At 37.6% G+C, this 15,981-nt stretch overlaps 1 protein-coding gene across 4 annotated transcripts in view; it reads left to right on the top strand.

The window, feature by feature from the left end:
- The first annotated feature begins 2,456 nt into the window (after nucleotides 1-2,456).
- LOC122057712 (piezo-type mechanosensitive ion channel homolog) overlaps nucleotides 2,457-15,981 on the top strand; it is a 40,417-nt gene continuing 26,892 nt past the window's right edge. Inside the window, exons 1-6 of one of the 4 annotated variants that reach the window (XM_042619930.1) lie at nucleotides 2,457-3,088; nucleotides 10,469-10,549; nucleotides 12,351-12,510; nucleotides 12,629-12,786; nucleotides 13,305-13,461; nucleotides 13,573-13,759. In XM_042619930.1, the coding sequence (XP_042475864.1) occupies nucleotides 3,040-3,088; nucleotides 10,469-10,549; nucleotides 12,351-12,510; nucleotides 12,629-12,786; nucleotides 13,305-13,461; nucleotides 13,573-13,759 (792 nt within the window). In that variant the 5' untranslated portion in view covers nucleotides 2,457-3,039. The remainder of the gene's footprint in view (nucleotides 3,089-10,468; nucleotides 10,550-12,350; nucleotides 12,511-12,628; nucleotides 12,787-13,304; nucleotides 13,462-13,572; nucleotides 13,760-15,981) is intronic. The other 3 variants (XM_042619926.1, XM_042619924.1, XM_042619925.1) reach the window with 3 other exon arrangements.

The raw sequence follows: 15,981 nt of genomic DNA, 5'->3' as shown, positions 1-15,981 counted from the left end.
AATAAATTTGGGAAAATTACATGATTACCCACTTCTGGGTTTCTCTTTACAAAATTACCTATCAAAAGTTTCAGTTAACAAAAATACCCAAAATTAGGTTTCCCTTTATAAAATTACCCACTTAAAGTTTAAGTTGACAAAAATACATAAAATTGAGTTTGAGTTTACAAAACTATCCACTTAAAGTTTTAGTCATTAAATAATACATGATTATATGTGGAACATGAAGAATCACTATTTTTTGTAGTTTTGTAAATCCAACATTGATTTTGGATATTTTTGTTAATTAAAACTTTGGATGGGTAATTTTATAAACTCAAATATAATTTTGGGTATTTTTGTTAACTAAAATTTTTTGTGGATAATTTTATAAAGAAAAACCCAAAAATAAGTAATCATGTAATTTTTCCAATAGATTTCTATAGACACTCTATGGAGAAGATTCAGATCCATCGGATATAGACCAAACTGTCGTACGATGTTGTGAATCCAACTCACCTTAAGTTACTCAGAATGATCGGCATGCCCAACGGTCTTCTACCCTTTTTGCTTTTTTTTTTTTGTCTAAAACCGTTGTTAAATTTTCAAAAGTTTGTGGCTTTCCACCACTTTTCTTTTCTTTATTTGAACATGCACATAGAATATCTGGACTTACACATGAATGTGACAGTGGGATCTACTTGTCACTATAATTTAAGTCGACACTTAACATTGTACATATCAAATAGGATTTATCAGGGCACGAATTTCCATGCAATTTCAGTGAGCGTAACTCGCTCACCCTTATCACCACAAATGCATTTTGTTATTGCAAATATTAACAAATACGAAAATTAAAAAAAATAAATAAAAACAAACCACATAATATATAGAGATTTAACGATGTTCACACATAGATGTGGTGAGCTACGTCCTTGAACAAAAGAAGATATTTTATTATGTAGAAGAGAGATATTACATAATAATTGGTTCCATTAGGCACACATTTGGTCATTCACACTGGATGTTTAGTGGCTCTTCATTACTTTTCAGTGAAAGTTGAATAGTTCTCATTCAATCCTGGTGTGACCCGGTTCATGCTGTTGTGGGGTCAGTATGGATCATCGAAACTAGTCAGATCGAAGGCATGGATACTCGTTGTTAGTAAAAAAAAAAAAAAAAAAAAATAATAATAATAATAATTGGCAAAATAAATCTTTAATTGAATAGAGTTACTATTTTGAATAGTTTTGTAAACCCCAATTAATCAAGTAGTTTTTCCTATATTAATTGGATACACGATAACAAATACAACGAAAATTTATATATTTGAAGTAGATAATAAAATTGCTTCAGAGTAATCAATTGATTAATTTATCTAAAAAAAAATCAATTGATTTCTTCTCTTATCCCCACCTCCCCCAATTTTTTTTTCCGGCTGTCTCCTTCACAAAAAAGTGCAATAGCCCTAATGACTAAAAGCATTTAATTTCAATTGTATGTAAAATCCAATGAAGATATTTCTACTTGATTTAATATGTACAATCATAATCACAATTTATCTTCATATATAAAAAAAAAAAAAAAAAAAAAAAAAAAAAAAAGAAAAAAGAAAAAAAAAAGCACTTGCGATCAATTATCAATGCTTGACAACGCTTTATTATTATTACAAATACCATCCATTAATAACATTAAAAATATTAGATATCTTTAATTAAAGGGACTGTTATAATGATACTTCTATACATATATTTAGATAGATTATGTAATTTGTTTTGATCCCATCTGTTTTATTCTCAAAAAATCTTTAAATCATGGATAAAAAAAGGTTCAGAATAATCTGAAAGTATATTTTCCAATTAAATTACTAATAAAGTGTGTTACATATTATTAATATTTTCCTTTCTTTATCATGTGGGCCCCATGTACATAATACCATTTCTTATTTCACCATTGGTCTATTTTGAGAGATTCCCCAGTTCTCTTTATTTTATTGTTCACGATGCTTCCGTTTGGTGGTTTCATATGGATTACTCAGAAGTAGAAACTCAGCATATACTGCAATCGAGTCATCAACTCTACTCCCTTGCTGGAGAGGAGATTAAGAAGAACATGAATAAAAAACAGGGGTTTAGATGAAGAATATATGTGGGGGTAATTTAAAATAATAAAAAAAATCATGAGTATTAATGCAGATTGCATAAGCAAAAGGATTAAATGGTGTAGCAGGGCGCCTGGCTTGCATCCGATGATCATAAACATTTTTACATGGAATCTAAAGTGGTCCCACACAATTCAATCGGAGTTGGATGTGCCACAAAAACCCTGTTGCGCTATAGAAGAACCAAGTCCGAAGCAGAACCAGTTAGCTAATTATAGTCATTTCCCTTCCCATATGTCCAAGCGCAGGGAACACGCCTCTTAGGTTTTTTTTTTTCCTATATTTTAAATTCAATTTCTTTGAATTTTTTTTCCCCATTTAACAACTAATTCAACTAAAACTTGACGTGAGCAGGGGACGTTTACGTAAAGTAACCGCTAAACAGAGGTCTCTTGATGAAAACAGAAAAATTCTTAACGTAAAACACGTTTATTAGATCTTAAACTCAAAGCTTCCATTTTCTTGATTTTTGTTTGCTCAATTTTTTTTTTCCTTCAGATTAACTTGCACAGGAATCGAAAGCCTCCGTTTTCTAACCAAGTGTTTTGAAGTGGAATGGTAGTTACGACCAAGATTTGTTTGTTTTGTCGAATTGGGTTTTGACCCATCAACGAATTTCTGGTTTCTTTTTGGTTTATCGATCATTGGCGGAGGTGATGATAAGGGTGGAAAAGTTCCAGTTCCAAATTCACTTCTTTGTTCTAATTTTTGTAAATCTTCACAAATACGTGTATAATTATTGATTATTTGCTCAAAACTCTATAGTTGGTAGAATTTGATTGTTTTCTCAAATGAATTTTCCCTCATTAATTCATAAAATGGAGAACCCACAATGAATTTCTTTACTGAAAGACAACGGTGATGAAACTCAAGTGATTGTATGACAAAGAGAGCTCGCAATGAGGAATTTCCTTGGCGAGTTTGTATTGCCTCTTCTGCTTTTAACAGGTATGTCATTTTGCCTCTGCGAGTTTATTAATTCCTTCAAGATTCTGGTTAATCCCCGGGTTTTGAGAAGATATGAACAAGATAAATTCTGAGTAAATCATGTTTCACCAAAATTTTTTTTTTTTTTTTTTTTTGAGATATTCTCCAGGTTCCAATTTTTCTGGTTGTATTCATTCATTTGTTTGAATTTGATTAATCCCTGGTGTAAATGAGGTATTGAGTAGGATTAAGTAGATTAAGGTTGTAACTGTGAAGGTCTTAGTATATAGATGGGTATAAATTGAAATTTTTGATTGTCTATAAAAGTACAAGGAGTTGGATAAAGAACAATTTCTGTTGGTCTTTGAGCACTTTAGAAATAGCTTTTGTTCATCGTCAGCACAAGGAGTACATGATGAATGAAAGTTTTTATGGGAATTACTTCGATCATATGATCAGACCAAGTAAGTCTCTGATATGTGGATCTTCAAATATTTCTTGATGTGTGCCCTTTATCGTTAATTCTTGTCAACATACTTCCATTTTTCCATTCCCCCCCCCCCCCCCCCCCCGAGTGTTTAATGGTTTCTTGTTTCATGGACCTTTTTCATTGGTCAGGTTGTCCTGGGCTTTTATTTAAAGCCAAAACAATAGTATACTCACCATAACGAAATTAGTGAACTGTCTTCCTTTTTTCCAGTCGACCAAGTACCTATCTAATCTTAACTAAAGGTGTGGCTGATAAGTGATTAGATTTTAGATATAGGAGTTTAGTGTAGCAATGGTCATATGGGATCTCTTAGCTCTATTGTAGCTATGGCCTCTGGAATGATACTTTGAGCATGCAGTGAGCTAAAGGGGATGTGGTTTGACTGCTCATGTCAGAATTTGGTGAAATTTTACGGTTGACTGTTCCATCATCCTCTATTATTCCTCAAAATCTCAAGCTTTTCAGTTTTGATTTGTTTGCCAAATCTGCTAGTCAACTTGGTTGGTCTGAGAAGAAACTAAGAAACAGCCAAATTGGCTAGGATGTTTGCTGGCCAATCCAGTTTTGATGTGAGATTTTTTGGATTGTTCCTTATAAGTCTAGTTTCACATCACATTTTTTCGGAAACAGAGTTCTTTGAAAGTGTTAGAAAGTTTACAGCTCCTGGTTAGTTCTGGTTTTCTGGATTGTGTTTGTTTAATTTTCTTGGTTTATTTGCTTTTAGCTACTTGTAGACCCAGTACTTATGGGTTGAGGTTTGTTCTGTAGCTTGTTTCCTTGATGGTCTGTACATTGACCCTCTACAAGATCAATAACTGCCCTGGTTCTGAGACATAATTGCAGTTGTCAATTTTATTTTCTTCCCTATTTTTTAGAGGAGGAGGAAAAAGGGCTGTAGAGGGGCCAAAAAACAGAAAAATATGGACAGTAGAATCCCAAGAGTTTGAATGCACTAAGTTTACCTCCACTCCACACAAGAAAGGTTTTCCCATTGATCTAGTATCATAAATATTAACAAACAAAATTCTGGAGTGTGAGAAGCCACTAAATAAGGTTGTCTTTAGAGTTGGGGCGGTATAATTGTTGAAGCCCATGTCATTCCTTGCTCTCAAAAGCCGCCAAATAACAGAACCAGGGATTAACAACTACAATCTTTTACCCTTCTACTGAAACTGTTAGCTGATCCATCTTTGAAGGAGAACAAAAAGGTTCTGGAGGCGCTAATTAACCCATGTAGAGGCATTAATATCCTCAAATACTTGTACTGAAAAAGAGCAGCTATGTAGGAGATGAAACATAGTTTCATCACTCCCAACGCAAAAGAGGAAGACATGTGGAAGCACTTGTCCTCTGGAAATTGGATGATTAGCAGTGAGCATGCTGTCCCTATAATTGGTTCCTCAACAGAAAATAAAAAATAAAAAATAGAAGAACTTGACTGTGTATCCTTTCGTGTGTATGAAGTCACTTTGATTCTGGTTTCTAATCTAACAGCTAGCTAAGATTTCACTGAGAGGGTACAACTGGATTCCCATTTCCTGACTCTTTTATCAGTTTCTTCTGGATGACATGTTCATCTTCAAGGAGCTCCAGTAGAGCTGTATGTTGATCTACTTGTGAATCATTTAAGTTTCTTCTAATTGTAGGGGCCCAAGTTCTAGTGTTACCTGCCATACAATATAATTACCCACATGAGCTTGCTTGTCAGATGCAATGGCAGTTGGCAATTTCTATGGCCGACTAAGATCTGAGGACATTGACAAGAGGGTAATGTGTAAACACTGATACAGTGTTATACATGACAACTCCAAATCAGAACTGAACCATATGGCCCAAAGATGAACCAAAAGCTTGTCCAATCTTGGTCAAACCCACCCAATCCAACCAAACCAAACTGGTCCTGCGTTATACATGCATTTCTTTTGTCCGACACCCGCCCACCTTATCCTGGCTATTTTGTGGTTGGCTACATGTAATCTGTTCTCATTTTTCCTTTCCATTGAAATAACAGAATCAAGATTCCTCTGATGGTCTGGAGCCAATTTCACTTGGCAAAACCGCAGATTGACTCTGGCAGAGATGATAGCAAACATGATGAGTTCTGGTTAATGAATATTGGATGACCTCCTTCCCCTCTTCTCATGCTATCTTTGATCTCCCCAACATCTCTGATCATTCCCCCATCTCCCTCCATGTGTATCCCTACGTATCCTTTGGTCCCAAACCATTCAAATTCTTTGATATGTGGACTCTTCACCAAAGCTTCCTCCCAACTGTTCGTGAGGCTTGGTGCCTGCCTGTCCAGGCCTTCTCCTCTCCTCTTATTGCCTTTGCCAAGAAGCTCAGGAATGCCAAGACTGCACTCAAATCCTGGAATCATTCCACCTTCAGTGACATCTCCAATTGAGTTTCCTGAGCAAAGAAAATCTTCAATCCGTCCAAACCTTTCTTCAATTGGACCCTCTCAGTCATTCTCTTACAAAAGAGGAAAAGCTTGTTGCCCTTGAGCTCTTATCCCTCCTTGCCCAAGAAGAGAGTTTTCTTCGACAGAAATCTAGAATTAAATGGCTTGAGCTTGGAGACTCCAACTCCGCCTTTTTCTATCATTCCTTCAAACCTAGATCCAATTCGAACTCCATCCCTTTGCTCATCTCTAGGAGTGGTTCCACCCTCCTCAACCCCATTGAGATCAAATTAGAAGTTGTCGATTTCTTTTCTAGCCTCTTCCATCCCACTCCTTCCCCCTCCCCCCTCTCTCCTCCCCCCCATCCTCCCTTCTAACCTCCTCAACAAATTCATTCCTGATAACCTTGCCGCAAAGCTTTGCTCCATTCCCTCGGATGAGGAAATTCTCTCAGCCATCCTCTCTCACAAAGCCAATAAGACTCCTGAGCCTTATGGTTTCAGTATGGGATTCTTCTTCTCTTATTGGGAAATCATCAAACCAGACCTCATCCTTGCCACCAGAAGCTTCTTTTTCAATCCCTCCCAGATCAAAAGTGTTAACTACACCTTCCTCTGCCTCATCCCCAAGCATGAGGGAGACTCCTCCATGGCAGATTTTTGCCCTGTCTCCCTTTGCAACCTCTTGTACAAGTTCATCGCCAAAATCCTCGCCAATCGAATCCAATCGGTTATGGACTCTTTGATCAGCCCTAATTAGTCTGCTTTCATTGCTGTAGAAGCATTGCTGATAGCATCATCCTTTGCCATAAGGTGGTAAGAGGATTTGATAGAAAATCCCACTTTACCGCTGCCTCCTTAAGATTGATATCCATAAAGCCTTTGATTCCATTTATTGGGATTTTATTTCTATGGTCCTTAGCCAGATGTCCTTCCCCCCCGCCTTCGTCCATTGGATTCACTCTTGCGTCTCCACCCCTATGTTTTCTGTCCTTGTTAATGGTAGTCCAGCTAACTACTTCAACTCCTCTGTGGGTATCAGGCAAGGCTGTCCACTCTCCCCCATCCTCTTTGCCCTCGCTTTTGATGTCCTCTCCAGATCCATCCAATCAGCCACTGACCTTCACCTCATCACCCCCATCCCCAAATTCAAATCCATCGGCCTAACTCATCTTGCCTTTAATGATGATCTCATGATTTTACCCTCTCTCCATCTCCTCCATCATTTCCTCCCTCAACTTCTTTGGATTCCTCTTTGGCCTTTGCATCAACCTGACCAAGTCTGGTCTCTTTCTTGTTGGACTCTCTGACTCAGTTGAAGAATCCTCCTTCAGATCTCTGGCTTCTCCCTTAGTTCCTTGCCGGTCAAGCACCTTGGGCTTCCCCTCATATCTACCAGACCTTTTGCCCATCATTGTTCCCCCATGCTTGACCTTATGAGAAAAGGCTCCAACTATGGAAAGGAAGGCTTCTTTCCTACGCGGGCCGCCTTATCCTTGCTAGATCTATGTTTTAATCGATGTACCTCTTCTGGTCGGATGCCTTCTCTGTCTCTGTTTCTATCTCCAAAGTCATTAAATCCATCCTTTGTGCCTTCCTTTGGGAAGGCACATAATAGTCCAAATTCCTTAACCCTCCTAGATGGGCTCTGTCTGCCTCCCCAAATCTGAGGGGGGCCTTGGTCTGGGAAGAGTCAATGATAACATCAAAGTTGGCATCCTCAAGCTCATATAAAAAATTGCCTCCTAGCACAATAGTATATGGGTCAACTGGATATACTCCTCTCTCCTTCGAAAGGACTCCATTTGGATGGTCTCTCCTACATCTGATGCTTCCTGGGTTTAGAGAAACATCCTTAACCTCAGACTGCTTGCCCTCAATGTCATCTCCTCCTCCATCAGTAATGGGTCTTCTACCTACTTCTGGTTGGACAATTGGCATCCTGCTGGTGTCCTCCTCTCCATTGTTAGCCCCTGCATTGTGTACTCCTCTGGCATTCCCAGAAATGCCATGGTCGACTCCATCATCTCAAATGATGCTTGCTCCACTCTCCCCTCCACATCCCTTGTTGATATCTGGGCTGACCTCCCCCCTCCCCAATGGTGTTCACGAGGATAGGATTTATTAGAGCCCTTCTTCCAATGGCCGCTTCTCCTCTGCCTTCGCTTAAAACCTTATTCGTACCACTGCCTCTAGAGTCCCTTGGCACAATGTCACTTAGTTCAAAGGTCATATTCCCCGTCATAGCTTCACACTTGGCGAGCCTTCACGACTGCCTCCTAACCCAATCTTTCCTCATCCATCGCCACATCCAAGTCTCCCCTTCTTGTTGTCTTTGCTGGAACAATATTGAAGATACTAACCACCTCTTCTTCAATTGTCCCCTCTCCTCCACCATTTGGAAAAAAAGTCTTTACCCACTATTGGCCTTCTAGGAGACCCATTATGCCTTTTAATAGGGAATGAATCTGGATTGACATGACCTTTTATGGGCCCTCCATATGTGACACTGCGCGCAAGCTTGCTTTTTGTGCCATTTTAACCACCTTTGGATGGAGCGGAATATTCTTAGATGGATGGCCAAATCCCAGTCATGTGATCAGATTTGGAATGCCGTCTATTTTTTATGTTCACCCCAAACTCGCTTCTCTCAAGCAAAAATCTGTCAGGAACACTCCAAGGAACAGGCTCATTATTGTTGCTTAGGGTCTCTCCTCCTCTTTTTTAGCTTCCCCCCATCCCCATAATGATTTGTATCCCCCTTAATCTTTCTGTCTTTGGCTCCCCTTGAGGTGTTAGCCTTTGCTTTGCTCCCCACCTTTTCCCTCCCCTTTCTTTTGTTTTTGTTATCTTTGCCCCAGGGTTTGGTTTCCCCCCTTTCCTTTGTATATTCTTTCCCCTATTTTAATGCATTATTATTCATCCAAACGGAAAAAAAAGATCCCTCTGATAATATTTAGCTAAAATTCTGTACCCAGATGCTGGCTTAAGCCTTATACATCCAACTAAGCCTTTGTTATAAAAAAATATTGCATCAATACCACCTGATCTAGTATTGCCTTTGGGCCATAGTTATTAAGGCGTCGCCAAGGCGTGGCTAAGGTGGTATGGGAAGGCTAAGGCAGTTATGTGCTTTATGGGTTTCACGAAAGGCGACCACCTTAATGGCTAAGGCAATGCCTTACTGCGCCTTAGGACGCCTTACTGTGCCTCACGATGCCCTACTGCGCCTTATGACCAAGGCATACACCTTTTATATTTTTGTTTGTTATTTTTTTTTAAATGTATTACCATAAATTCCATATCTTTTATTGTGATTGGTAAGTCTATGGGAATCCTATACACTTGAGAACTATGGGATCAAGTTTATATAAAGTCAATAACCACATTTGTGGTTGAACAAATCACAAATCACAAATCACAAATCACAAATTGCAAATCCCAAAATCCTTTTGGCTATTTTCTTCTTTGTTTGGGAGAACTAGGCATCGGTGTTCCTTCCTCATTGATTCTAGCTCTGGCGACTCTCCTTTGGTGATTCTTCCTTAGGCCATTCTTTCTCTGGCAAGATACTCTTTTTCTTATTTTTCTTCTTCTTCTTTTTCCAGTTCTCTGTTATTGAACGAAGATCTCTTTCTCATTTATTTTTTCTTCTTCTTCCCATTCTAGCGAGGCTTCCCTTCTCTTCTTTCCTGGTTTTCTTTTCCCATTCCAGCGATACTGACCTTAGTTGCAGCCCTAATTAGACTGACGTGAGTAGAAATATAGTAGATGACCTTAGACACTCATTTTGGCATCATAGAGGCAAGCATAATAAATACTTACATATTTTAACAGCCTTTTTTTCTTCATATTGATAATGTTGTTTCATAGTTATATCATATGCTATTATGCTATGATAAAGATGAACTTAGTTTATGAATCTTTAACCTTTATCTAGCATATAAGTAGAATTATATAATTTTTAATATGCTATTTGTGCCAAATAAAATTGTTACATAAAGAAAAACAACACTAGAACGCTTTATTCGATAAGGCAACACCTTATTGCCCGGCCTATCACCAAAGCACTTCGGAAGACCCTCAAACGACTCTTCGCCTCCCTTAATAACTATGCTTTTGGCCCAATTTCGTCACTAGAGGTTCCATTCTTCTTATTTCCTTAAATCATCAAGGCAATTTATTGTAGTATCAAGTATGACCTCGAATAGAGCTGAATGGAGGGCAAGGATCCATGTAGCCAACCTCATTTAGTTGAGATAAGGCTGAGTTGTTGTATGCTCAATCTATGCAAAAGACCTGGAATCATATTCATTAACACTTTCAAGTTGCGATTTTCAACTGTCATCACTAGCATTTTCGATAGCTAACTTTTTTAATAGTTAAGGTTTGGAAAGTGGTTATGACTTTTACTGCAAAATCTGTCAGCTTTATCTCCAGAGTTTGTGTATGTGTATTTACATTCATGCTCAATTAGTTAATCTTTTCTTCTTTACTGTTTCTTGCAGCTGCTTTACTCAATTGGAGTTTGATTTCTCTAGTTGATTTGTTAGTGTTTCTTGTCATTCTATTTAGTGCTCCAAAAATAGGTACTGTGCTTGCTCTCTCTCTATTTTTCTAGCATAATATTATTTTATAAATTTTTTAAAGCTTTCCGTCCCTTTTATTGTTCCCAAACTTTCATCCTGTGCAATTTGTTGGTATGCGATTTTCTATTCCATTATTTTTCTCGGATAAGTGACGCTTTATGATAAGAAGAAAGAGTGATCTATAAGTACAGCCTTCCAAAGCTAAAACCAGCTAGAGCTATCCAAAACTGAAACAAATTTCAAAATCCTTCCATAAATCTGTGTATTACATTATAATTACAGAGGGTTAGTATTCCCATAGAATATTCTAGGATGGACCTCCCTGGGTTTTGTCGAGTCATCAACCATTGTCACTAGCACTTCTCCGCTTCCACTTGAATGGATAATTAATCTGGACACTATATGCTGTATAAGTCTGGTATAGCAAATGTGAGGCTATTGTTTCTAGGATAAGTTTCTTGTTCCTCTGCCAAAGCATGGTGAAATCATTTTCTAATTTACATCTTCACCCCCTCCTTTAAAGCCATCAATTCAGCCCTTCTAGAGTCACCTTCTCCAATTAGGTCAGAAAAAACACCAATGACTACCATGCCCCCCATACGTGATGGGGCATGAGTCCCTAAAGAACATCCATCCACATTTTATCTGAGGTATTCCCTCTGGAGGAGGTTGCTTATCGGTGTGTATTGGTGCGTATCAGTTGCGTATCGATGAGTATCGGTTTGATATAGTTCGACACAAACCAGCACACATGTAATTCAATTGTTCGGGGCTCAATTGTATGTATTGATAGTATCAGTACATATCGATGAGTATCAGAGCATATCATACCTTATCGTACAATACACTTTGATAATAAATTTTTTTTTAAATACATATCTCGTATTGGTGCCTACCAATACCGATATGTATTGGCTGATACGGTACGATATGCACCGATATTTTAAACTATGCTAGGTGACCCAAGGCGTTGGAGTGATGCCTAGACGACAAAGCGCCCAGCTAGGCATTGCCTAGGCATGCATTATATGATTATATAATATAGCAGTGATAATTTTATATAATTATGCTTATATGCAACATAGAAGCCATAACAATGCAATATGACATAATTATGCTAGTAATGACCTAAAATGAGAAAATCAACATGTAATAAAAAAGCATGGGATATAATATAAATATATTTATTGAAAAAAAAAAAAGCAAGAAACATAAATCAACGTAGATTAGCGATGTGTCAACAAGGTGTGCTGTCGCGTTGGACCCAAGAAAGAGCCTAGACGCCTAGGTGATGCCTTGAAAACTATGCATTTAGCCAACTCACTGGCTAAATGCATTATATCGCAAGTGTTATAATCCTATACATTGCGAAATAAAAAGGTTAGAAGAAGAATCTATTTTATTTAAAAAGAAAAAAGCATAAGGCACTAGGCGGTCTCCTTACCTACATTCAGTAAGGCGAGGAATCGCTTTGACACCTTGAAGGATCCTGGATGCCTAGGTGGCGCCGCCTTGACAAATATGATCTCACCATAGTTTCATCTTCCACTTGGCAATGAAGGACCCCTTTCTTATTTCAGACAAAAGATTCATTTTTTGAAGAATCAATTGGGCACTGAGTTAAAGAGCTCATATGGGCTTGGCCATTAAACGTGTGACCAATTTGGCTTTTCTGATATGATGCTTTCTTCTGTTATGGTTATATTGTTTCACCTGTATGTTGTGAATACTGTAGTTGTCAAGCTATTCTCCCCCCCCCCCACCTTTTGACGAATGGTTACACATCATCTCTATTCAACAGGATTTCATTTTTGGAGGCAATCTTGGGTGCCATGGTTTATTATTTTCTTCTCCTTACTGGCCATTCTCCCACAAGTGATATTCTATATCATTTGGGCAGTTGAGGGTGATGATTGGAGTGTAATAGATTCTTGGTGGGCGAAGTTACTCGGATATGTGAGGTAAATTTTCTGGTTAAATTTTTATCCAATTCTTTTACTCCTTGGTTTAGATTCTGTCATAAATTTTCACTTTTTTGCTTGACTCTCTTGTATTTATTGATATTGTACTCTTTTTCAGAGTCCAGCCCTCGAGATCTCCATCTGTCATTTATTACTTGGTCGTCCAGCTATTAACAGCTATTGTTGCTCTAGTTGAAATCTATGGGAGTAGGTTTTTTCTAATTCCATGGCAAGACTCCTCTTGGGGCCGTTTCTTATCATGCATGGACCATTTAGGTTAGTTGAAGAAAAGTAGATGTATTCTACAAATATTTTTTGTCTATTCTTGAGTTTTCCTAATTCCTATGTATTTTTATTCTTCATAGTACATGAATCATATGATGAGGTTTTATTCTTGAATGGGAAGATAAAGATGAGTTACTAAATGGAATTTTTAAACCAGTATAATTTATCGAAAAAAATATGAAACCATAAAATCTTCAATAAGTTGTTATTTTACCCCTTTCTTGTACAGTAGCACAAATGGAGGTTGCTATTGACTGTGCAATCAGTTTGGTAAACAATTCTGTCCAAAATATCTTGGATTTGATGTCGATTGCATTACAGCTTGCTGCTTAATTGGATAAATAATACCAAATGACTAAATTGACTAAACATCTGCAGCTATTTTATGCCACTGCATATTAAAGATTTGTCTTGTTGTCATGGTTAAGTTTATTTGCATATTATTGAAGTAATTATATTTCCATGTTTTAAATTACTTCGGATTATTTTCTTGTTTTTCGGCATGGAAGGTACCCATCTTAGAGTTGCTTGCTGCTTGCTATTGCCTGCTATTCAGCTGGTTGTGGGAATTAGTCGTCCCTCCTGGGCTTCTCTACCGTTCTTTATTTGCAGCTGCGTTGGACTTGTCGATTGGTCTCTAACAAGCAATTTTCTGGGCCTTTTCAGGTAATTGTTTGGTAATCAATTATTTCTTCCTGGGGGGCAATTTTCCTTCATATTTCAACTTTCAGTTGTTAGTCTCTTTGATGACTTACTTCTGTATATATGGGTTTGAAGGTGGTGGAGGCCTCTTCTATTGTATGCGGGCTTCAACATTGGCCTGCTTTATGTATATCAGCTCCCTATTGTGTTGCCAAAGACGTTCCAAATGGTAGCGGACTTCATTGGGTTCTATAAAATATCTTCCATCTCAGAGTGGACAGAAATCTGTTCTGGCCTTTCTCTTCTGGTCTTCTACTACATGGTAGACATTAATATCTACTTCTAATTAGTGAACCTAGTAGCTATTTATTGGAATAATTTATCTTGGGTAGTGCTGAAAATTGGTGCCTATTCTGTTGGACTGTTTAAGATTGTTGTAGAATAGAGGTCCCAAGTTTTTTTTATGAGTTGTATATATTGTTTATACATGATTTTTAACCTTTTATTGTTTCTCTGAAAATACCACTTTGTTTGTCCCTTATATTATCTTTGAGTGTGGGAGATTGTTTAGTATGTTGCATATGGAATCAAATCAAAGCTGATTGGATAAAGTGGAGATATGCTCCTGGAGTTTTATGTGCATGAGAAAAAAATTGAAGGGGAGATTTTATAGAATAGCCATAGAGGATGAGATCAGAAATTCTATATGGATTATGGGACTGAATGTTGCAAATAAACATGTCCGTAGAGTGAGTATGGTAAATGAGGATATTAGTGACAGATTAATGTAATGATTTCTTCCCTTCTTTTTGGTAAAAGAAAAATTTCTATTGCTTTGATTTTTTTTTTAAATTATATAAAAATGTGCATGTACATCTATTCTTGCAAAAATGTAAAAGATGGGACATAAAAAATTTACTCTTTGATCATCCTATAGCTTGAGCCAAAGTGATTTATGTCATTCTAATGCAGTCTTGTTCAAAAGTAGCCCTGGTTTTTGTACTATATTGATTTGGGCTTTAGTTGGGTTTTTTTTACTGTAATGGGATGAAATATTAGGCTCAAAACTTCGGTGTAAATGGGGTGCCTTAAAATTAGTGTTTAATCATAGATTCTTGGTCACCTAACTCAACTTTACTTACAACATAAGGACTAAATAGTGATGCAGTTGGGCGTGGGAATACTTGGGGGTTAATTTAGTAATATGGTTATATATTTGTTTCCTTATTGTTAAAGTAGGACATCCATCAAGTAAGTTGGGAGATTTTATATCAGTTGTTAATTTAGGTTAGTTTCCATTGTTACACTTTGATTTTCCTTTTTATAGCCATGTAAGATGGTGGAGAATACATATTTGGATTTTGAAATTGAATGTTGTTTGGTTGAAATCATGGCTTCCAAGTGGTTTGCATAGCTCTCTTCTTCTCTTTCTATTCCTCTAGTCTTCTTTCTCTTTCCCTTTTTCTTCTTCTTTTCTGGTTTGCTTCCCATCCTCTGTTTATGGCGATACTACCAGATCCAGGAAAGCTTTGCTGAAGTCTTATTCCCAACCGATTGGGCCAGAGATATGGACCAGAGGAAGCTTGGCCCATGTGACTTGTACCCTTGAGTCCTTAATCCGAAATCCATCACTGTGGTGAGGAACAAGACCTGCAACAAGTCCGATACTGTAACTATCGCCAGGTCTCACTAGCAGGGATTCTTGCCGCTCACATGCTTGATCATTGGACTGATTGTTGAGTGGAATCAAGAAGCCCTTTAGTGAAGAACCTTCGCCTGGAATTTCAGGCGTAACAAAGAAGAGCTGAAGGAGATCTCTCCTTTGCATGTTGCTGGTATTTCCACCCATTGCAAGTTGTCTAAGGAAGAAGAAGGCTGAGTTGTGGGTTTTGTTAGGATTATCTAATTTCTGGTTTAACCATATTACCCCTTCCTTTCCCTATTATTCTCTATTGTCCTAATTTTATTCCTAATCCTGAATTATCCTTTCTACTAGCATATTGGACCCATTGCGTATGACTTTAAGTTCAATCTAATTACAAGTTTGCCACTCCCTTCTAAACTTCCATTTATTTACAAAACTGCCACCCTCTTTGGAAACTTGAATTTATTTACAGATCTTCCATTTATTTGTTGAATTTGAGTTTATCAATTATTCTTGTGTGCCCTAAGCGATCCAATTTAGGGTTATAAAACCCCAAATCCACATCAAGTGGTAGCAGAGCAAATTTCCTGCAACCTAATCCAGTTATACCCCAACATGTTACTCAAAAATTTTCTAATAGAGATTGTGGAATCAAAGTTGAGGTTCTAGAGTTCAGTGGTGAAAAAGGACCCGAAGAATTTCTTGACTGACTTACCAAAGTTGAGAGGATTTTTACTTATAAATCCCTTCTGAATGAGAAGAAATGTGAACTTAACCTCTCCAAGTTTATTGGGTATGCAAGTTAATGGTGGGATGATCTACTACATTCCAGGTTTGTCAGGCGACTTGGACCCTTTACCAATTGGGAGGTCATGAAGCAAATTGAGTGAGAAATTTGT

This window comes from Macadamia integrifolia, chromosome 12 (genome assembly GCF_013358625.1).
Source record: "Macadamia integrifolia cultivar HAES 741 chromosome 12, SCU_Mint_v3, whole genome shotgun sequence".
Lineage (NCBI taxonomy): Eukaryota > Viridiplantae > Streptophyta > Magnoliopsida > Proteales > Proteaceae > Macadamia > Macadamia integrifolia.
This window is presented reverse-complemented; position numbering and strand designations above follow the sequence as displayed.